Here is a 24,929-nt window from a genome sequence, read left to right on the forward strand (position 1 = left end):
CTCCCAGATGATATAGTTAATGGGGAAAATGATTTTTCCTTAACATGGTCAGAATTGATATGTGGAAACTGCGAAAGACAAGGTAAGAAATGCAGACTGAAGAGCAATGTTGGCAAAGAACCTGAAACTGAATGTATTGATAAGCCAGAAAAAGGTACTATATGAATTCATTCCTCTATAATCGATCTGCTTCCTCTGTGTTATTTCCTGATCATACTACTTACGTTAGGGGGTTTCGTTTGTTGTGGATAAATTATATAGGAATTGGATCTTGAAAATATAGTTATAAATAATATATATATATATATATATATATATATATATATATATATATATATATATTCTTTTTTTTGACTTTGCATTTTATGTTTGAAAAGGTGATCATCACTGAGGAAAACGTGAAGCAAGAATTCCCATGCTTGAACTCTTATTTTTATTATTATTTTCTTAACTTAGGATTGAATCAGTGTGGCAGATCCATGGTGAGCACTGTGACACACAGTAGTGATGAGAGGGGCTTACCAAGCTTAATAATCTAATAATTATATTATTTTCCTTACAGGTGTATCAAAAAACAAACTGGTTACAGGTGACTTTCTACTCACTCATACTTCCTTTTGATTAAGGATTAGGAAGAGTGAAAAGATTAGTATTGGACTCTTTCAGCATCTATTTAGAAAAACCTTTTCTTTCTTTTATTTTTATGTTTTTTCTGATCACATGCAGCGGTAATCCTCAGTTTCTGTCTTCTGATGCGTGAAGTCATCACACTATCATGTGTATAGCTCAAACAAATTAGAAAGAGAGAATACAAAAAAGATAGAACAGGCTTTAGAAGACTATAAAGCTCTCAAGCCCTCAAGATACTCCTACGCTGATGTTAAGAAGATTACAAATCATTTCAAGGAAAAATAAGGTCAAGGAGGTTATGGAACTGTGTATAAAGGAAAGCTTTCTAGTGATGTTCTTGTTGCACTAAAGATCCTAAACAATTCAAAAGAAAATGGAGAAGAGTTCATTAATGAAGTGGGAACAATGGGTAGGATTCATCATGTCAATGTGGTTCACTTGGTTGGATTTTGTGCCGATGGAGTTAAACGAGCTTTAATTTATGAGTTCTTATCAAATGAGTCTTTGGAGAAGTATATATTTTCAAAATCTATCAAGGACTACTCACTTAGTTGGGAGAAGCGTCAAAATATTGCTTTAAGCATAGCTAAAGGAATTGAGTATCTTCGCCAAGGTTGTGATAAAAAGAATTCTCCATTTCGATATCAAACCTCATAATATTTTGCTTGATCGAAACTCTAATCCAAGAATCTATGATTTTGGTCTAGCCAAATTATGTTCCAAGAAAACAAAGTGCAGTTTCAATGACAACAACAAGAGGGACCATGGGCTATATTGCATCAGAAGTATTGTCAGGGAACTTTGGAAATGTGTCCTATAAGTCAGATATTTATAGTTTTGGAATGTTGCTGCTGGAAATGGTAGGAGAAAGGAAGAATCTTGATGTCACAATAGAGAAGACTAGCCAAGCATACTTCCCATAATGGGTTTATAATCAGTTAGATAAGGGAGAAGAGGTGTGTATTCGAATTGAGGAAGAGGGAGACACCTCAATTGCAAAGAAGTTAACAATTGTGGGACTTTGTTGCATTCAATGACATCTAATAGATTGCCCTTTTATGAAAGTTGTGATTCAAATGTTGGAAGGAGGAGGAGACAATTTAACCATGCCATCCAACCCTTTTGCTTCTATAGATTGAACAAGAATAAACATCAGAAGGTGTAAAAGATCTCTTCAACAAGAGTTGGCAGTCATCTCAAAATTAATAGAGTGAAAGAAAAGTAATCTATCTTTTTTATTATTATGAGTGTGCAGCTTAGATATTGACCAATATTGTTTGTGCAAGAGATTTTTTCTAAACAAAAAATATAAAAAATGGATAGGAGATTGTTATTCAAAGAGAGTAGGCTATAAAATTAATAAGTGGCTTTAAGAAAACTTATGGATTGGTTTGATCTCAAAGATACTTCATAGGAAAAATTATCATGATTTGTAGAGAAATAAATGACAATTGAAACTACTTCAAACTATATTATTGGTATGTTACTTTTTGTCAAGCCTTGCATGAGTTTCAAACTAAAACCTTCTATTTTTATTTTTACTCAATATGGCATCCAACACGTACGCAATATTTTTTCTACCCCAGTACTAGATTTACCCATAATATTCCCCTATAAAAAGTAGTTTCTGCCTCCCCTGCATCTCACATGATTAAAGTAAGGAGTTGAAACTCTTTTTAAACTAGATGTTGGATCATATAGTGAGACACCCCTTTGTTAGGGTACATACTTCATAATCATTTCATTAAAAAAATAAAAATTAAATAAACAAACCCATTTAGAGATAGGAGTTACATCAATTTAGTACTGTGATTTTGATAATATAAGAATGCATGCCTATCAATCATCATACATGTCAACTAAGAAAAAAATGCTGAAAATTGGCCTATGAATAAATTGTGAGGGTTGCTGCTAACAGATGCATTACAAAAGAAATTACTCAACCTCTCCAAGCTTTACAACTATACATAAATAAGAATCTAAAAACAAAGGGAATGGGCTTACATTTTGTTTAGATAGCACATTAATTTACATATAGAGGGAGAGAAAGGGAGGGAAAGAGAAAGAGAGAGAGAGCATTTGCAAGTAGATTCATTGTTAAGTTACCTCCCATCTAAGCTAATTGTAATACTTGCATTATGTGAGGAAATTGGAACCCCCATTAGGTTGATCTCCCGATCCAAAGCTGATATTTCATGAGAATATAAGGTAGGTTTAGGAGGTAGTTGCAATAGTTCAACATCACCTTCCAACATGTCGAGTGCTTTGCTCATAGAAGGACGGTCCATGGGCCTCATTTGCACACACCACAATGCAACTATAACCATCTTCCATATATATTTCTTTTCATCCTCTGTGACATCTCCCATTCCCATATCTTGTCTTTGTTCAATTCGATCATAAATCCATGATGGGAAGAATAATTCACTAAGATATTCCTCTTCATATCCACTAAAATGCCTTTGTTTTCCCACCATTTCCATCAACAACATTCCAAAGCTATAAACATCAGCCTTATAAGACACATGTCCAATGTTTTTATAAAACAACTCTGGAGCAATGTATCCTAATGTTCCTCGGGCTGCAGTGAGAGATACAACACTTTCATTTGTTGAATACAATTTTGAAAGGCCAAAATCTGAAACTTTTGGTGTAAAGTCTTCATCCAAAAGAAAAATGTGTGGTTTGATATCGAAATGTAGAATTTGCATGTCACACCCTTGATGTAAGTATTTAATCCCATGCCCTACTCCAAGTGCAATTTTGTACAATCTGTCCCAACTTAAAGGAATGTTTTTTTCTCCTTTAAGGAAGATAGACTTATCAAGTGACCCATTTGGCATAAAGTCATATATAAGAGCCCATTTTGACCATTCTACGCAAAATCCAACAAGTTGTACTATATTAACATGGTGAATCCTTCCAATTGTTGCGATTTCATTGATAAAATCTTGTCCATTAGCTTTTGACATGACCAATACTTTTACTGCTACAATGCGGCCACTTTGAAGTATTCCTTTGTACACAGAGCCAAAGCCTCCTTGGCCTAACTTATTCTTGAAATTATTGGTTACCTTCTTTAAATGTGAATATGAGTACCTGATGGGTTGGAGATTTTTGTGATTTTGAAGAAACTCTTCAATATCATCATCTAATGATAATTGTCTTCGTTGAAACTTGTAGATTAAATAACCCAAAAGACAAGATGTCCCGAGTACGAAGCGTCCTCCGATGATTATCATGACTACTAGATCAACATGAAAAAAAAATGAATATTTTAGAGCTTATAATCATAGGCATTTAGTTATCAAATCAAACAAATACATTTGTTTCAATGGGAGAGGAAATTAGATGCATTTGCTTGCAAAAAATTTCAATTTTCAGTATCTTGAATTCATTATATTCCATGGCCTTGGATTAAATGAAATTCTTTCAAATTCAAAAAGATAATTCCATGGAAAAAGTAAAATTTTGAATTTCATAGAATTGAAATTTCAATTCAAATCCAATTTTGATCAACTGAACAAAGAGAAACCCTCTATTCAAGCAAAAGAATCTTGCAATCTGCAATCTTGAAAGCAAGAATTATTCGGATGATAAACAAAATACTGATCATGTTCATTCTACAACAAAGTAAGAATTGGAACTTGGAAGTATTACCAGTCTTTTCAAGAAACCAGGCACCTGATAAGAGAGAAAACATAAGCTAAATTAGAAATAAGGCAAATTAAAGAGGGATTGTTATTATTAGAGAAAAAGAAGAAACAACATTGAAAATAGGAAGAATGATAATGGAAAGTTCAATTTGTAAATCATGGAAGATGACGGAAGGAACTATCAAAGTCGTACCAATTCCAACGGTCCCAGAATACCCAGAGAGTTCAAGAGTATCTTTACGTCATGAATGATTAAAACCAGTAAATTTCATAATAATGCTTTTAATTTCATAATAATAATAAAAATAACTAAATATAAAACTAATTATTTTCAATTAAAAAATTTCCCAAGTTAATTCATTAGGCTAACCACCAGGCCGGCTAACTCATGACCAAGTTAACATTTGAATAGAACTAAACTTTATCTTGAACAAGAAAGGAATCTGATTGTAAGTCCAAAGGGGTCTATCATGATTTTTAAAAGTATTTCGAGTTTTTATCATGGTTTTAAAAATCGGACCGACTGGCCGGTTTTTAAATTATAATCCTCAGTTTCTGTCTTCTGATGCGTGTAGTCATCACACTTTCATGTGTATAGCTCAAACAAATTAGAAAGAGAGAATACAAAAAAGATAGAACAAGCTTTAGAAGACTATAAAGCTCTCAAGCCCTCAAGATACTCCTACGCTAATGTTAAGAAGATTACAAATCATTTCAAGGAAAAATAAGGTCAAGGAGGTTATGGAACTGTGTATAAAGGAAAGCTTTCTAGTGATGTTCTTGTTGCAGTAAAGATCCTAAACAATTCAAAAGAAAATGGAGAAGAGTTCATTAATGAAGTGGGAACAATGGGTAGGATTCATCATGTCAATGTGGTTCGCTTGGTTGGATTTTGTGCTGATGGAGTTAAACGAGCTTTAATTTATGAGTTCTTACCAAATGAGTCTTTGGAGAAGTATATATTTTCAAAATTTCTCAAGGGTTGTGAACTTAGGTGGGAGAAGCTTCAAAATATTGCTTTAGGCATAGCCAAAGGAATTGAGTATCTTCACCAAGGTTGTGATAAAATAATTCTCCATTTTGATATCAAACCTCATAATATTTTGCTTGATCGAAACTTCAATCCAATAATCTCTGATTTTGGTCTAGCCAAATTATGTTCCAAGGAACAAAGTGCAGTTTCAATGATAATAGTAAGATGGACCATGGGCTATATTGCACCAAAAGTATTATCAAGGAACTTTGGAAATGTGTCCTATAAGTTAGAGATTTATAGATTTGGAATGTTGCTACTGGAAATGGTAGGAGGAAGGAAGAATATTGATGTCACAATGGAGAAGACTAGCCAAGTTTACTTCCCAGAACGGGTTTATAATCAGTTAGATACGGGGGAAGAGGTGTGTATTCGAATTGAGGAAAAGGAAGGCATTAAAATTGCAAAGAAGCTAACAATTTATGGGACTTTGGTGCATTCAATGGTATCCAATAGATCACTCTTCTATAAAAGTTGAGTCAAATGTTGGAAGCAAGAGACAATTTAACCCAACCCTTTTGCTTCCATAGATTCAACAAGAACAAACATCATAAGGTGCAAAAAGATCTCTTCAACAAGAGTTGGTAGTCATCTCAAAATTAATAGAGTGAAAACTAATTTATCCTTTTTATTATTATGAGCGCGCAACCTAGATATGGACCATGTTGTACTCATTCATCAATATAAGGTTATTGTTGCGATTTAGATAATATTGTTTGTGAGAGAGATTCTTTTTAAAACAAAATTATAATAAATGGATAGGAGAATTAATAAGTGGCTTTAAGGGGAACTTATGGATTGTCTTGATATCGAAGATACTTCATAGGAAAAATTATCACAATTTGTAAAGAAATAAATGACAATTGGAGACTTGAATGGTGGATATGCAAGCATGATAACTTATATGTTATTCTATATCTCCATGAATCAAGGAACTTTTGCTTGCATTGTATCATTTGGTCTACGTATCAAAACTGATAACATTTGAGTATGTTGCTTTTTGTCAAGCCTTGCATGAATTTCAAACTAAAACTGTATATTTTTATTTTTACTGGATTAGTCTTGCACACTTTTAAAAGTATTTATTATTAACATAATATTTTTTCTAAGACAATTATGTCGGAAAGGAAAAGTGACATTTTTTTTTCTCTTTTCTTAACCTAAGCTTTTGCAATACACAAACATAAATCCTATCCTCTCTTTGCTTCCATTGCTATTCCAACACCACCATTCTCATTGGCTAAGAGCAATATGGGAGCCTTCCAACACGTAATATTTTTACTACCCCAGTACCAAATTTACCCATAATATTCCCCTATAAAAAGTAGTTCCTACCTCCCCTGCATCTCACATGGTGAAAGGAGCTGAAACTCTTTTTAAACTAGGTGTTAGATCACATAACAAGACAACCCTTTGTCAGGGTATTTCATATTCATTTGATTCAAAAATAAAAATTAAATAAACAACCTCATTTAGAGGTAGAAGTTACATCAATTTAGCATTGTGATTTTCATCATATAAAAATTCATTCCTATCAATCATCCTACATGTCAACTAAGAAGAAATGTTGAAAATTGGCCTATGAATTTTGAATTGTGAGGGTTGCTACTAATCGATGCATTACAAAATAAATTACTCAAACCTCTCCAAGCTTTATAACTATATTGACCTAAGAATTTAAAAACAAAGGGAATTGGCTTACATGTTTAGATGGCACATTAATTTGCATATATATATAGAGAAAGAGAGAGAAAGAAAAAGAGAGACAGAGAGACAGAGAGAGAAAGAGATAGAGAGAGCATTTGCAAGTAGATACATTGTTGAGTTATCTCCCATCTAAGCTAATTGTAATACTTGCATTATGTGAGGAAATTGGAACCCCCATTGGTTTGTTCTCCCGATCCAAAGCTGATATTTCATGAGAATATAAGGTAGGTTTAGGAGGTAGTTGCAATAGTTTAGCATCACCTTCCAACATGTTGAGTGCTTTGCTCATAGAAGGACGGTCCATGGGCTTCATTTGCACACACCACAATCCAACTATGACCATCTTCCATATATATTTCTTTTCATCCTCTGTGACATCTCCCATTTCCATATCTTCTCCTTGTTCAATTCGGTCATAAATCCATGATGGGAAGAATAATTCACTTAGATCTTCCTCTTGATGTCTACTAAAATGCCTTTGTTTTCCCACCATTTCCATTAACAACATTCCAAAACTATAAACATCAGCCTTATACGACACATGTCCAACATTTTTATAAAACAACTCTGGAGCAATGTATCCTAATGTTCCTCGGGCTGCAGTGAGAGATACAACACTTTCATTTGTTGAATACAATTTTGCAAGGCCAAAATCCGAAACTTTTGGTGTAAAGTCTTCATCTAAAAGAATATTGTGTGGCTTGATATCAAAATGCAGAATTTGCATATCACACCCTTGATGTAAGTATTCAATCCCACGCCCTACTCCAAGTGCAATTTTGTACAATCTGTCCCAACTTAAAGGAATGTGTGTTTCTCCTTTAAAGAAGATAAACTTATCAAGTGACCCATTTGGCATAAAGTCATATATAAGGGCCCATTTTGATCCTTCTACGCAAAATCCAACAAGTTGTACTATATTAACATGGTGAATCCTTCCAATCGTGGCGATTTCATTGATAAAATCTTGTCCATTGGCTTTTGACATGACCAATACTTTTACTGCTACAATGTGGCCACTCTGAAGTATTCCTTTGTACACAGAGCCAAAGCCTCCTTGGCCTAACTTATTCTTGAAATTGTTGGTTATTTTCTTTAAATGTGAATATGAGTACCTGATGGGCTAGAGATTCTTGTGATTTTGAAGAAACTCTTCAATGTCATCATCTAATGATAAATGTCTCCGTCGAAACTTGTAGATTAAATAGCCAAAAAGACAAGATATCCCAAGTAGAAAGCGTCCTCCAATGATTGCTATGACTAATAGATCAACATGAAAAAAATATATGAATATTTTAGAGTTTATAATCATAGACATTTAGTTATCAAATCAAACAAATACATTTGTTTCAATGGGAGAGGAAATTAGATGCATTTGCTTGCAAAAAAATTCAACTTCCAGTATCTTGAATTCATTATATTCCATGGACTTGGATTAAATGAAATTCTTTCAAATTCAAAAAGATAATTCCATAGAAAAAGTAAAATTTTGAATTTCACAGAACTGAAATTTCAATTCAAATCCAATTTCGATCAACCGAACCAAGAGAAATCCTTTATTCAAGCAAAAGAATTTTGCAATCTGCAATCTTGAAAGCAAGAATTATTCGCGATGATAGACAAAAAACTAATCATGTTCATCCCACACCAAAGTAAGAATCGGAACTTTGAAGTCTTGATTCATGCCCAGTCGGTGTATCAGCTGATTAATGTCCAGCTGGTGCTCCTTGATGGAGGGAGTAATCAACACAATTTATAACCTATTACACCATGAACTAGGGTAGCAAAGAAAAAGCTACTATAGCATAGTGACTCTAGGATCGTTCACTGGGAAGGGTTTTCAAACTGAAAATGATACCAATTCAAAGTGAATTGGTGCTGTTTCATTTCAAGATTAGCTTAAGAAATAAAACACAAACTTTGGTTGAAAAAAGTTTAGATTTAGACTAACGGCACAACAAGTAATAGAAATTACTTATGAAGAAAAACATTCCTTGGAGATTTAGGTTCACAGGGGAGGTTCCTCATGCAAAAACATACCTCCGGTCAGTTGGTTCATTTCCTCGCATTAGAGAATTAACATAAAGTCAATTCTCTAACCGGTGCTGCACAAATGCATCCCTTAATTGGATTTCAGCTCTAATTCTCTCTCACTGATGCAACTTGCAATGATTCGAGCCTCTCACTTAGCCTTTACCATTCAAGGTGATCTTTAACCTTGGACTTCCTTTCTCAAGCTCGCAAGAGATAACTAATGGATGTCTCCTTAGAGTCCAAAAGCTTACCAAGTGTTGGCAATTCTAGAAAATCCTACCTTTAAGTCACCTCCCAAAGGCTCGCAAGGGGTAAACTAGTGCATCTCCATGGATAGAGATCACTTGCCTTACCAAGTGTTGGCCTAGGTGACTCCAAGGCGTTTTAAGTTAACTAAAAATATAGAAACCATTCACGGGACACACTTTCTCTTCATTCATAGCTGAAACCACAAAGCTACTAATTCTTGCACTTGGAACCTTTCCTGGCAATCTTAGCTCCAAGGAACTAAAGGTTTAGTTACTCATTCTCTGGGGAAACCTCCTTAGAGAGTGCATAACTTAGTAAATGAAAAATACAATCAAAGTGAGAAGGTAAAGCAGAGCTCAAGCTCAGTATTTTGCTTTCTTTCAAACTTTTACAAAAGGTTTATCACCCCGAGAACAGGCTCTCCGGGCTCTATTTATATGAATATTACATTAGTAGCTATTCCATGGATATTTAGCCTTTTTCCTAACTTAGAAGCTAAGGAATCCTATAATTGGTGGGTTACAAGGAGAGTTTGGGGATTTAAACAACAAAAATCTAGTGAAAAATATCTCACAGTGTCGGTTACAAATATCGGGAAGCACTAAGGACCATTTCGCAGGTGAAAACGTGGTCTACGGAATTTCGCAGATGTACAAAAAGGGCTGCGAAATTACTTCGCAGCAAACGGCTAATTTCGCACTGCTGCGAAGTGGTCTTTCAGCTTGTGGTGATCGGCTTCCAACTTATCGTGAAACTTCAGGAGGAATTCCACAGTACTGTGCAAAAAGGCTGCGAAATCATTCCGCAACAAAAGGGTGATTTCGCAACACTGTGCAAAATTCTTCCTTCAGCTTGGAGTGATCGGCTTCCAATGGCTGTAACTCCTTCATTTCAACTCCGAATTGTGTACCATTTGAAGCATTGGATTGTTGACTTCCTAAGCTTTAAAATGACATATAGCATGTATAAATTGGACTTCAGGAAGTGCTCCAAAAGTGGCTGACATGACTGTCATCAAGAATGCTTCATGGCAGATTTCTCTTTACTTCCCCTCCTTGCATTCCGGATTTGCTTATGGCAAAGGACTTCAAAGTTTTGGTTCTTCATGCTTCTGCTCTTTCCATTGCTTTGCCAAGGATTCCAAATAACTCTCCTCAATCTCGTATTGCTTTGGTGATCAAAAAGCTATCAAAACACCAAAACTTAACACAATTTGATTAGAATTGATTGTAAGGGGCCTTAACATGTTAATTGGGTTAAAAGACAATAACTACTACTCAAAAGTGTTTAAAAGGATTAATTACAAGCTATCAAATAGCACATTTGAGTAGTAATCAAGTCTTACCGGTCTTTTCAAGAAACCAAGCACCTAATAAGAGGGAACATGGACTAAATTAGAAATGAGGCCCATAAAAGAGGGATTGTTATTATTAGAGAAAAAGTAGATACAACATTAGAAAATATGAAGCATGATGATGAAAAGTTCAATTTGTAAATCATGGAAGATGATGGAAGGAACTATCAAAGCCGTACCAATTGTAATGGTCGTCCCAGAAAACCCAAATTGGTCAAAAGCATCTTCACGTCCTGCATGATTAAAGCCAGTAATCAGCAGTACTTTTAGCTATAGAAGATCGAAAGCCTTATTACCAGAAATGAAAAATAATTGTACAGTCTACATTTACATACAAAGCCAAGTGTAAAACAACAATTCATTTAAAACAAAAAAGAAAAAAGTTTGTCTTCCAAGAATATAATTGGTAAAATCAAGACAACAATTTCAAGATTTTTAAATAAAATGAGCTGTCAATAATTGGGACTATTAAGGATTACCTTGGGTTGTATAGGGACTTCTAAGTGTATTAACTGTTAACAAGAGAAGATACAAAATTCAAAATGGGAAAGATATAAGAAGAAAGAAATTAATGGAAGTTGTCAAAAACTAAAAATGAAAGACGACAAAAGAAACTCCAAAGGCCTTACCAAAAAACGCGATCACTGGCATCAGTACATTTTTCAACTTATTAAGCCCTGCATGATTAAATCAAGCAACTGAAATTAGTTATAGAAATTGAAGACCCTTAGCAAACATAAGATTGTGTTTAGTTATCCTAATTACTTATAATTGCAATTGCAATGTATAGTTGGATTTCCAATGATTATTTTTTTCTTTTTTGTTTTAAAATTGATATTAGTGTTCATCAACCATTTGATTTGAAAATTTTCAGCACTCACAGTTTCTTCCATCATCATCAAGGCATTGTATAGTGTTGTTGCTGAAATTTGGCATGCACCATCTGCCTTTTGCTTCGCATTCATGGCAGCGAGAGCGCAAAAATGAAAGCTGGACCCCCATAAGCAGCTTTTCTTGCAAATCTGATCTTAAAAGATTGCTGGGCTCTGACACAGCCATGAAATTGCCAGTGACAACAGTGAAGCCAATGGTGCACGAATATGGAAGATCTCTCACATGCATGTAGCGTCCAGCTAGCGCATAAGCATATGGTTGTGAGGAAGAGAAAGTAGCATCGGTGCGGTTGCAGGGAACAATAGGAATGTAGTATTGATCAAAGATTGGTCTTGCGCAGTTCATCAAAACTACAGTATCCAGTTCTTCAGGATATTCATATCCATATACATATATATCATCTACTGTCAAGGAATAGAGAGGAAGGGAGAAACAGTTGCTCTTCTCTAGCCCAACAACTACAATTCTGATGGTATAGTTATCGTAGTTGATCTCCGCAACATGGTATTTCCCATATAAGATTGTACGGCTGTTTTCACAAGCCAATTCGTATGCAGGATCGGGATGACCACAGCCAAGCGGGTCACCTTTTAATCGAAATGGGTTGCTGATGTTTTGAATATCTCCGCAAGAAGAGGGCCTGCAGGGCTGATTTTCAGTAGCAGCGCAAAATGAAAGAAAACGGACATGGAGGAGTGTTATGAGGCCTACTCCCACAAGTTTTGCTTGTCTCAGCATCATAAATTCAGATGCAGAGAGAGACGCTTCTTTGGTTTGGGGCATCCCCAAGTTTCTGAAGATAAAATTACAATCCAAGGAGCAAAGCTGCTTAGAAATCAACTTTCTAGCCACTTGATTTGTCTATGCATTGGTGTCACAATCAACTACCCAAAATTTTCTTTTTTATTTTTCTCTTCATATTTGGCCGGCGGGTCATCATCAACGTAAAACCAAACTAAGTACATTGGAGTTATAAGGAAACCTTGTCAAACCACAACTAAGTACATTGGAGTTATCGGGAAACATTGTCTATATATTTATATACATACTTGGAAAACAAAAATGTTTTTAATTTCATAATAATAATAATTAAAATAACTAAATATAAAACTAATTATTTTCAATAAAAAAATTTCGTAATATCAATTTTTGAACTCAAGGTACGTGCAAAGTGACGTGGTTTATAGTCAAAATGATTTTGTTTTGAAGTATTAAAACAAATGAAATCAATTAGTTAATTCGTCGGGCCAACCACTGGGTCGGCTAACTCATGACCAAGTCAACATTAGAATATAATTAAACTCTACTTTGAATAAGGAATGGAAGTCCAAACTACGGAAGGCTGGAGGAACAGACCAAAATCTATGGGGATGAGCAATTGCTTAAAAATGGCAATCTCTTTCTGTTCTTGTTTATGAGATGGTTTGTAGAGATTGGAGCGAGCCAAGATGAGTGCAAGGTATCAAGATGCAGCGACCATGGCCCAGTTATCAGGTTCCACTTCCAGCTAAAAGACCAGCCAAATCGTTGTGGCTATCCTGGGTTTGAGATATCTTGTATAGAAAAGAAGCTGACCATTCTAGAGCTGCCATCCGTAAGCCTCTCTGTAAAGAAGATAAATTACAACTCTCAGGAGATTATCGTCCTTGAACCAAATTTTTACCTTCAAAGACAGCTTCAAAACCTTACTTTGTCTGCATCTCCCTGCCATTTCAAACTTACAATTTCCAACTACCTAGTTGATTACACCTTCTTCAATTGTTCCTCAAATAAAACAGACAACTCATTATTTTTTGTCCATCCCTTGCACCGTTCTCCTCAGCAACCCAGACTATGCTGTTGGTTCTTACCATAATCTTGAACGCTTGGACCTATCCTCTTGCCACAAGATTTACAATGTTATCCCCCCACAAGATATAGTTAAAGGGGAAAATTATTTTTCTTTAACATGGTCAGAAATGATATGTGGAAACTGAGAAAGAGAAGGTAAGCAATGCAGACTGAAGAGCAATGTTGGCAAAGAACCTGAAACCGAATGTATTGATAAGCGAACAAAAGGTACTATATGAATTCATTCCTCTATAATAGATCTGCTTCCTCTGTGCTATTTCCTGATCATACTACAGAAGAGGGATCTTGAAAGTAATAACAGAAGAGGGAAGGAAAATATAATTATAACTAAAATATTTTTTTCTTTTCTTTTCTTTTCTTTGACTTTGCATTTTATGTTTGAAAAGGTGATCATTACTGAGGAAAACGTGAAGCAAGAATTCCTATTCTTAAACTCTTATTTTTATAATTATTTTCGTAACTTAGGATTGAACCAGTGTGGTAGATCCATGGCGATCACTATGACACACATAGTAGTGATGAGAGGGGCTTCCCAAGCTTAACAATCCAATAATTGTATTATTTTCCTTACAGGTGTATCAAAAAACAAACTGGTTACAGGTGATTTTCTACTCACTCATACTTCCATTTTGATAAGGATTACGAAGAGAGAAAAAATTATTATTGGACTCTTTCTGCATTTATTTAGATTTTTTTTTTCCTGTGTTCACATACAGCGGTAATCCTCAGTTTCTGTCTTCTGGTGCTTGTAGTCATCACACTCTATTATGTGTATAGCTCAGGTAAATTAAAAAGAGAGAGTACAAAGAAGATAGAACAGTTCTTTAGAAGATTATAAAGCTCTCAAGCTCTCAAGATACTCCTATGCTGATATTAAGAAGATTACAAATCACTTCAAGGAAAAATTGGGTCAAGGTGGATATGGAACTGTGTATAAAGGAAAGCTTTCTAGTGACATTCTTGTTGCAGTAAAGATCCTAAACAATTCAAAAGAAAATGGAGAAGAGTTCATTAATGAAGTGGCAACAATGGGTAGGATCCATCATGTCAATGTGGTTTGCTTGATTGGATTTTGTGCCGATGGAGTTAAACGAGCTTTAATTTATGAGTTCTTACCAAATGAGTCTTTGGAGAAGTATATATTTTTAAAATCTATCAAGGACTGCTCACTTAGTTGGGAGAAGCTTCAAAATATTGCTTTAAGCATAGCTAAAGGAATTGAGGATCTTCACCAAGGTTGTGATAAAAAGAATTCTCCATTTCGATATCAAACCTCATAATATTTTGCTTGATCAAAACTCTAATCCAAAAATCCCTGATTTTCGTCCAGCCAAATTATGTTCCAAAAAAACAAAGTGTAGTTTCAATGACAACAGCAAGAGGGACCATGAGCTATATTGCACCAGAAGTATTGTCAGGGAACTTTGGAAATGTATCCTATAAGTCATATATTTATAGTTTTGGAATGTTGCTATTGGAAATGGTAGGAGGAAGGAAGAATTAATCTTGATGTCACAATGGAGAAGACTAGCCAAGCATACTTCCCAGAATGGGTTTGTAATCAGTTAGATAAGGGGAAAGACGTGTGTATTCGAATTGAGGAAGAGGGAGACACTGCAATTGCAAAGAAGCTAACAATTGTGGGACTTTGGTGCATTCAATGGTATCTAATAGATTGCCCTTCTATGAAAGTTGTGATTCAACTGTTAGAAGGATGAGACAATTTAACCATGCCATCCAACCCTTTTGCTTCCATAGATTCAACAAGAACAAACATCAGAAGGCGTAAAAGATCTCTTCAACAAGAGTTGGCAGTCATCTTAAAATTAATAGAGTGAAAGAAAAGTAATCTATTGTGGACCCCGCATTTCGGCTCATGCGTTTCCCACTCGATGGCGAAACTCGCTCTTTATTTTATTTGATGAAAATTCGATTTTTAGAAAAAGACTTGGAGTCGCCACTTATTTTTGTTTTATTTTTAAAGGGAAAAACAAAATAAGAAAAAAAAACCCTAAGTGTGACTCCTGAAGAAAAAAACGGGTCTGTGAAAAACCGAGTCTAGGTCCGGGGGTCAGGTTACTCATTGGGAAGGTACGGTGGTGAGCCGTAGCACCCCTCTAAGCTCGTATATGTACGACCTCTACTAAACGAATTGAGAAAATTGTGGCAATTAATTAATTAATTATGGATACCAAGAAAAATAATCAATATATAAGTCATGGTGAAAATTAATATGCACAAAAACGATGATGAAATCTAATTATAAGAATACACAAAATAAATAATAAGAGGATTATGCAAAATGATTTATTGAATTAAATAAATAAAAGATATTTAAAAAAAGGTTTTAAAGAAGTTTCAAATGATTCTATTAAAATGATTTTGAATTAGTGATTTCCATTTATTTACTTAAAAAAAAAACAGAATTAATTTATTTTCTCAATTTCAGTTGTGTTCAATTTTCAAAAAAAAAGCTATTTACACTGATTGTATCAAAAGAATTTATTACAAGATTTCAATTTGGGCACAAAAATTATTTTTACTTGCTTTTACTAGAAGATAATGAATGTTTACAATTTTATTTACAAAAGTATTTAGATTCATTTTCATTTAAAAGAATGATTTTTATAAATTATTTAAAATGACATAACTTTATTTACAAAAGAATTTTTAATTAAAAGAAAAAAATAAAAATAAAATAAGTAAATAAATCATCAATTTCTAAAAATGACTTTTAATCCAATTTTAATTAAGTAGAAAGAATTCATTAAAAAAAAAAAACATTTTTTTGGATGATTTTATTAAAAATTAATTTTTGGGACAACTTTATTTACAAAACAATATTTGGAGAATTTTTGTTAAACAAATAAATTTTTGGACAAATATTATTTAAAAACAAATTTTCAAATTCCATTAAAAACATTTCTTTTGGGATTTTTCTAAATGCATTTTTTTTTGAATTTTTATAAATAAAAAATGAAATAAAATAAAATAAAAACTTTCTTTTATTAAAAATAATATTTTAAAATTGTTGTTTTATTAAAACACATCTGTTGACTTCCCCTTCTCATTTAGACAAAATTTCTAGTTTGTTTGATGTTCAATTCTGTACACACTCAATAAATACATGCGAACGAATATTTATACAAACTAATAAAAATAAAACCAAATAAAAAGTAAGAAATAAAATATGTACCCAAATAAACTTACAATAAGTTCCACGTGTCATCAATTCGTACTCAGCCAACAAGATTGCAGAGTGGGTCCATGCAAAAAACAAGAATGACACAGATGTAAATATCCAGAGATGTATAAAATCCCAAACAAATATTCAAACCCAAATTCCAATTTCAAATTAGTCCCATAAATTTCATCAATTAAAATGAGCCCAAATTACTATAGGTCTTAACCTAGAACATCCAAATTAATAACAAAAAAAATACAAACACAATCAACCAAACCTAAAATTGGATAAATTAAAATAAATTCTACTAGACCTAAATTTAATACTCCCTAATTTAAGTCTAGTTCAATATACTCCACAATTGTCCCATGCCCAAATTAAACAATTCAAATTGGCTAAGCCCATATAAAAAAAAATACATAGTCAAGAGAAATAATATTCCAAGCCCAATACAATAAGCTCAAACAAATAACAACTTAACAATAGGCCCGAATCCAAATAAACAATATGCAATTGATATAATCCAAATATCCTCAAATTAATTACCAAATACAATATGCCCACAAACCCAAATTAACAAATTTCAAATTAATTCACTCACAATAAATTAAATCGAATTACGTATTGATCTACCAACAACAAATTAACCCCAAATTTCATGTTAATTCAACAATCCAAATTTCACAAACAACAATTACCATTAAAATAAAATTAAATAACAACAATAATAATAACCATAACAATAACAATAACAATGAAAATGACAATAATAATAATAATGATAATAATAATAATAATAATATTAATATTAATAATAATGGAAATGGGAAGGGGGTTGCCGACCGGCGTCATGCCACCGTCGTGGAGCGAGAGAAAAAAATGGAGAAAAAAAAAATGAGGGAAGGAGAAGAGGAAATGGGAGGCTCGGCCACCTAAAAAAATGGAAAAGAAAAGAAAAAAAACCAAAATCCAAAGGGAGAAATGAGAAGAGAGAAAGAGGAGAGAGATGAGAGCGTGGGTGTGTGGCCGGCCGGGAAGGGAAGTGGAGTGTGGGGAGAGAAGGAAAAAAATGGAGAGAAAAATAAAATAAAATCCATGGGGCATGTGTGTCTTCGGGTGGAGAAAAAAAAGAGTGGAAGAGTGAGGGGGGCAGAAGAATGGAGGGGGGAGCAGCGTGGAGCCGGCGGCAGAGAGAGGGTAGAAAAGAGGAAAAATGAGAGAGAAGACTGGAGGAAAAAAATGGGGGGAAAATCTTGAGAATTGGGGGGGAAAACAAATGGGGGGCAAAATGGGGAGAAAAACAAAAAATGAGAGGTAAGGAAAGTGGGGGGGCCGGCCATGTGGGAAGAGTGGGAAGAGAGAGAAGAAGAGGGTGGGGTGGTTGGGGAGTAGGAAAGAGAGAGGAGAGAGGAGAGAGAAAAATAAAAAAATAAAAAATAAAAAAATAAAAAATAAAAATAAAATAGATATAATAATAATAATAATAACAAATAAAATTAATAAGTAAAAATAAGATTTAAAATAATAATAATAAAATAATAAAATAATAATAATGATAATTTACAAAATAATGAAAGGGTGAGTGGGCCTAAAATAACACATGTAATTCGGATTTAAAATTGGACTTTAAATTAATGTAAAAATAAAATTGGGACAAATTTTGGGGTCCACAAATATGCCCCTCTTCGGTAGAGTTCACGAGTAAAGTGAGTGTATACACAAACGAAACGAAGTGAACTTTGCCGAAGAACAAGAAAGACCACCAAATTTGTCCTAGTATGACATGGGCTCTGAGCTCTCTTGAATGATAAGGCTAGGGAAAAATGACTCTGAACGCCAAAAAGAGGAATGATGGTGACTCTAGGTGCCTGAATGAGTATGCACGATAGCTCTGAAAGCCAATGCCAAGCTGGACAATGGCTTTGAATGCTTAAAACTGATAAAAGAAATGACTCTGAATGCCTAAAACTGGAAAAGATGGCTTTGAACGCTTATGAACGAAAATCGTGGCTCTAAATGCCAAAGCGATGATGTGGCTCTGAACGCTAAACCGAAAAAAGAGGATGGCTCTGAATGCCAAACTGGAAAGGAATGGTGACTCCGAACATCAAACTGGGCAGAAATGGTGGCTCTGAACGCCAAAATAAGAAAGGATGGTGGCTCTAAACGTTGAAAATGGAGATGCGGCTCTGAACGCCAAAAACTGTGAAACGATAATGGCTTCGAACACCAAAACTGAGAATGATGGTGACTCTGAACGCCGAAACTGGAGATGCGGCTCTAAATGACGAAACAGAGGAGTGATGATGGCTTCGAACGCCAAGACTGGAAATGTCGATGGCTCTGAACGTTGACTGAGAAGTGATGACGACTTTGAACGCCAAACTGAAAATAGTAATGGCTCTGAAAGCCAAAACTGAAAAGCGATGATGGCTCTGAACGCCAAACTGAAAATAGTAATGCCTATGAATGCCAAAACTAAGAAGCGATGATGGCTCTAAACGCCAAAACTGAGAAGTGATGAAGGCTCTGAACAACAAACTGAAAATAGTGATGGCTATGAATGCCAAAACTGAGAAGCGATGATGGCTCTGAACGCCGAAACTGAAAATAGTGATGGCTCTGAACGCCGAAACTAAAAATAGTGACGATGGCTCTGAACGTCAAAACTGGGGAATGTGACTCTGAACGTCAAACTAGGAAGTGATGATGATGGCTCTGAACGCCGAAACTAAAAAGTGATGGTGGCTTTGAACGCCAATCTGGGAATGTGACTCTAAACGTCAAACTAGGAAGCGATGATGATGGCTCTGAATGGCGAAACTAGTGAATCTGGCAGAAAGGCTCCAGAGAGGCTCCAAAGAGTGTCAGGACACAAAATCATCAATCCGACACATCTCGTAACTGAGGGCGATCACGCAAAAGCGAGAATCTGCAAATCATGCATCAACAGATATGTAATCTCGGTCATCCGAATCCATAACAGCATCACACTCATCAAGCTAAGATGCATCTCTCAGATAGAGGGGCATGATGGTATCTAAGTGCCGAGAAGTACGTGCCTGGATGACTCTCGAGAGGCTCCACTGAGGAATCATCATAACAATAGCGAACAAATCATCGTCTCGGCACGTACTCCATAAGTGGGAACGATCATGTAACTCTTTGGAGATCTCCAAACCTCATCCGAAATGGAAATATGCCCCAGTGTGGCATCAAATATACGATAAGTCAGAAATCCGGTAATACAGAGTCATCTATCATCGGACATGTGATCTCTATGATCCAAATCAAATCCAAACATCCAGGGAACTTCTCTCAGAATAAAAAAGTATGAAAACAACCCGATGTCGAGAAATGCAGACCTGGATGAGTGGCTCCACTGAAGGGTCATCATAAAATAGTGAAAACGTCATCGTCTTAGCGCATACCCCGCAAGTGGGGATAAACATGCAACTCCGTGAAGATCGACAAATCTCATCCAAGACAGAAATATGCCCCAGCATGGCATCAAGAGTATAGTAGGTCTGGCTGAATGGCCCCAAAGAGGCTCCACTGAAGGATCGTCATAAAATAGTGACCACGCCATCATCTCAACACCTATATCGTGAATGGGGATAAGCATGCAAACCCGTGAGGATCTGTAAAATCATATCTGAAACGGAAATATGCCCCAGTATGGGCTCTGAACGCCGATACTGAGAAGTGATGGCTCTGAACGCCGAAACTGAAAAAACGACGAGGATGACTCTGAACACCGATACTGAGAGAATAATAGCTCTGGAAGCCAAATCAAAAAACTAACTCCAAACACTAAACTAGAAGAATAATGGCTCTGAAGCCAAACCAAAAAACTAACTCTAAATGCTAAACTGAGAAAATAATAGCTCTGGAAGCCAAACCAAAAAGCTAACTCTAAACACTAAACTAGAAGGATAACGGATCTGGAAGCCAAACCAAAAAGCTAACTCTAAATGCTAAAATAAGAAAATAATAGCTTTGAAAGCCAACCCAAAAAGCTAACTCTAAATGCTAAACTGAGGAAGTAATAGCTCTGGAAGTCAAACCAAAAAGCTAACTCTAAAAGCTAAACTAGAAAATAACAGCTCTGGAAGCCAAACGAAAAAAGTAACTCTAAACGCTGAACTAGGAAATAATAGCTCTGGAAGCCAAACCAAAAGCTAACTCTAAAAGCTAAACTAGAAAATAACAGCTCTGGAAGCCAAACCAAAAAACTAACTCTAAATGCTAAACTGAGAAAATAATAGCGCTGAAAGCCAAACCGAAAAGCTAACTCTATACACTAAACTAGAAGGATAATGGCTCTGGAAGTCAAACCAAAAAGCTAACTCTAAATGCTAAAATAAGAAAATAATAGCTCTGAAAGCCAACCCAAAAAGCTAACTCTAAACACTAAACTAAAAGATAATGGCTTCGGAAGCCAAACCAAAAGCTAACTCTAAGGGTTAAACTAGAAAATGACATCTCTGGGAGCCTAAACAAGATGACAGTAATGGTTCTGGAAGCCTAAATGAGATGACAGAAATAGCTCTGGGAGCCTAAACAAGACGACGGTAATGGCTCTGAAACCTAAACAAGATGACAGTAATGGCTCTGGAAGCCTAAATGAGATGACAGAAATAGCTCTGGGAGCCTAAACAAGACGACGGTAATGGCTCTGAAAGCCTAAACAAGATGACAGTAATGGCTCTGGAAGCCTAAACGAGATGACAAAAATAGCTCTGGGAGCCTAAATAAGACGACGGTAATGACTCTGGAAGCCTAAACAAGATGACAGTAATGGCTCTGGAAGCCTAAATGAGATGACAGAAATAGCTCTGGGAGCCTAAACAAGACGACGGTAATGGCTCTGCAAGCCTAAACAAGATGACAGTAATGGCTCTGGAAGCCTAAACGAGATGACAGAAATAGCTCTGGGAGCCTAAACAAGACGACGGTAATGACTCTGGAAGCCTAAACAAGATGACAGTAATGGCTCTGGAAGCCTAAACGAGATGACAGAAATAGCTCTCGGAGCCTAAACAAGACGACGGTAATGACTCTGGAAGCCTAAACAAGATGACAGTAATGGCTCTGGAAGCCTAAAGGAGATGACAGAAATAGCTCTGGGAGCCTAAACAAGATGACAGTAATGACTCTGGAAGCCTAAACAAGATGATAGTAATGGCTCTGGAAGCCTAAATGAGATGACAGAAATAGCTCTGGGAGCCTAAACAAGATGACAGTAATGGCTCTGGAAGCCTAAACAAGACGACAATAACGACTCTGGAAGCCTAAACAAGACGACAGAAATGGCTCTGGAAGCCTAAACAAGATGACAGAAATGGCTCTGGAAGCCTAAACAAGAGGACAGAAATGGCTCTGGAAGCCTAAACAAGAAGACAGAAATGGCTCTGGAAGCCTAAACAAGACGACAGAAATGGCTCTGGAAGCCTAAACAAGAGGCTCTGGAAGCCTAAACAAGACGACAGAAATGGCTCTGGAAGCCTAAACAAGATGACAGAAATGGCTCTGGAAGCCTAAACAAGACGACAGAAATGGCTCTGGAAGCCTAAACAAGACGACAGAAATGACTCTGGAAGCCTAAACAAGATGACAGAAATGGCTCTGGAAGCCTAAACAAGATGACAGTGATGGCTCTAGAAGCCTAAACAAGACGACGGTAATGACTCTGGAAGCCTAAACAAAATGACAGTAGGGGGATGCCCTAGGTGATAACTCATAAAGATCAGTAAATGGGTATGACAATCATGAAACCGACACGAGACACGGCAAACCCAAAGAGAGGGGTGTATGACCCAGTGGAAAAGCGCTAAAGGGGGTATGCCCCAGTGTGACGACTCATGAAGATCAAGAAGTAGATCGAGCAGTAAAAGAATCTGCAAAAGATCCGATGAACTCAAGGAAAGGGGTATGCCCCAGTGTGGCATGCTGCTGCAAATCTCAATCCGCTGGAAATGGCTGAAAGGGACCCTACGAGTCTTGAACGACGCTCCGCTGAGAGCTCATATCGATGAAGAGCTCAGGAATAATGGTCAATGAGGCGAACACAATATATCTCGGCCGAGTGATGGAAACTGTAACGGATGTGTGAGAGAACGATCGCCTCCAGGGCTAAATGAGGGCAATATGCCCCAGTATGGCATCAGATGTACCCGATCTGTCCTGATGACCCGAGAATAACACCAATGGGACACGTAACAGATCTGATATGTACGCCACTGAAATGATGACGCGGGAAATCCAGGCGCCAGAGACAACTCCCTCCAGGAATCACGACTATATCAAAGGGTACGAATCTGGCTGAACGACTCAAAAGAGGCTCATCGGAGTATCCGGACAAAATGAAATCAAACATCAACCTGGTGTGTATCTCATAACCGTGGATGATCATGTAAACCAGTGGGGATCTATAAGTCTCGATCAAGATGGGGAATATGCCCTAGTGTGGCATCGAGAATGTAACATGTCGAAAAAAAAATCAGATGAGCTCAGATCATCTATGCCTGCAACTGAATCAAACCCACATATCGAAGAGGTGTCCCTCGGAAGGAAGCATGACGACATCCAAGCATCTAAAAGCGCAGACCGGGCTAGATGGCTCTCGATAGGCTCCCTTAAGGGATCATCGTGAGGATAGCGAATATATCATCATCTCTGCATACATCTCGCCAAATAAGGATAAGCACGCGACTCCCTCCTGATCTGTAAATCTCATCCGAACCGAAACATGCCCCTATATGGCATCGAAATGTATGATAGGTCGGAGATCAGATAGCATGGAATCATCTATCCTCAAACATGTGACCTCTGTGAAGATCCATAAAGACCCTCCGAAACGGAATATGCCCCAGTATGGCATCAAGTGCGCGACAGGTCCGAAGAACAAATGTCATGAAATCATCTATCGTCGAGCATGTGACCTCCGTGAAGATCTGTAAATCTCACCCAAAACGGAAATATGCCCCAGTATGGCATCGGATGCACGACAGGTCAGAAATCGAGCGACATGAAATCATCTATCATCGAGCATATAACTCCAGTCGTCCGAATCCATAACTGAATCATGCACATATATCCTAGATGTGCCTCTCCGATGGAGAGGCATGATGGCGTCCAAGTGTCGAGAAATGCGGACCTAGCTGGATGGATCTCAGGGGCACCATAAGGTAACGACCATGTCCACGTCTTAGTGAGCATCTAGTAAGTGATGATCGTGCAAGTCTGTGAGGATCCATGAACCTCCAAATGAAATGGGATATGCCCCAGTGTGGCACCAGAGGCATGATAGGTCAAAAATCAGGTGACACCAAATCAATCATCATCAAACTCACGATCCTGGTAATCCGAACACAACTGAATCAGACCTACACATCAAAGAGGCGACTCCCAGAATAAGAAGCATAACAATATCTAAATGTCAACCAGATCTCAATCACCTGTCCAAGTAGAGGCTGCCGAAGACGACATCTGATCCCATGGCCTCAGGGTGGTCTTAAGACACGGGACGTAACGTAGGCCAAGGTGATAGGGTGATAGAAACGAAAGAAAACTAAGCTCAAATACCCGATGATCAAAACTCATGCCCTCATATATGAAATGCAACGTGTATAGTGAATCCCATGAGCCATGGACCTGAGGATGTCTAACGTGAATATGATATCGATAAGGAGACAAATGAAGCAAAATGAACTGATAGTGATATGTGTAATGATGATGCGAAGTGAGCATCGAACCCGAGATGGGTCGCCGTAAGGAGAGAATAAGATGTGAAGGGAATGAGATGAATCACAAGCAACGATAAAAGCGACAGCGAAACAATGAATGTGTGAAGCAAAGTGGTGATCAACTCAGATCAAACATGAAGTGAAGTCACATCAATAATGAATGTAATGATGGAAAGGACAATGACTCGGAGTCCTTAGGAGAAGGTCACTCATCTCTCTCACAAATAGATATGACAAAGCAATACAAATAACATGGGATCTCAGATAGCTCACATACGAACTCCCAATAACGAACATACTCGATAAAAATGACCCCCAAACATCAATATACATACTCAATGATAAAAAATAATACACACCTGCGTTTTTTTTTTTTATTATTATTATTTTTTTTACATATATACAAACACGCGTACCCTGAACATGAACAAATAAACCCCAAAGATGATATCAATAACAAATGGACACACTCCCAAGTGCTAAGGTAACAAACAAACTCTCTCTAACAAGATGACCTTCTCAAACTAAGGATCTCTAAACCAGTGTCCGCGAGATAGATGGTGGAAATGATGTGACTATCCCCCATGTG

General features: G+C 36.4%; 1 protein-coding gene and 1 pseudogene across 1 annotated transcript; both read right to left on the reverse strand.

Annotated features, from left to right (window-relative positions):
* Positions 1 to 7,144: 7,144 nt before the first annotated feature.
* LOC117933202 lies at positions 7,145 to 8,344 on the reverse strand (annotated as a pseudogene).
* Positions 8,345 to 11,624: 3,280 nt separating this feature from the next.
* On the reverse strand, positions 11,625 to 12,340 carry LOC117933203. The gene is made up of 2 exons (XM_034854596.1): positions 11,780 to 12,340; positions 11,625 to 11,702 (listed from the first exon to the last, which is right to left on the reverse strand). Exons 1-2 carry the CDS (start codon positions 12,338 to 12,340, stop codon positions 11,625 to 11,627), a joined length of 639 nt encoding a protein of 212 aa, XP_034710487.1.
* Positions 12,341 to 24,929: the final 12,589 nt, after the last annotated feature.

Source organism: Vitis riparia, chromosome 16, assembly GCF_004353265.1.
Source record: "Vitis riparia cultivar Riparia Gloire de Montpellier isolate 1030 chromosome 16, EGFV_Vit.rip_1.0, whole genome shotgun sequence".
NCBI lineage: Eukaryota > Viridiplantae > Streptophyta > Magnoliopsida > Vitales > Vitaceae > Vitis > Vitis riparia.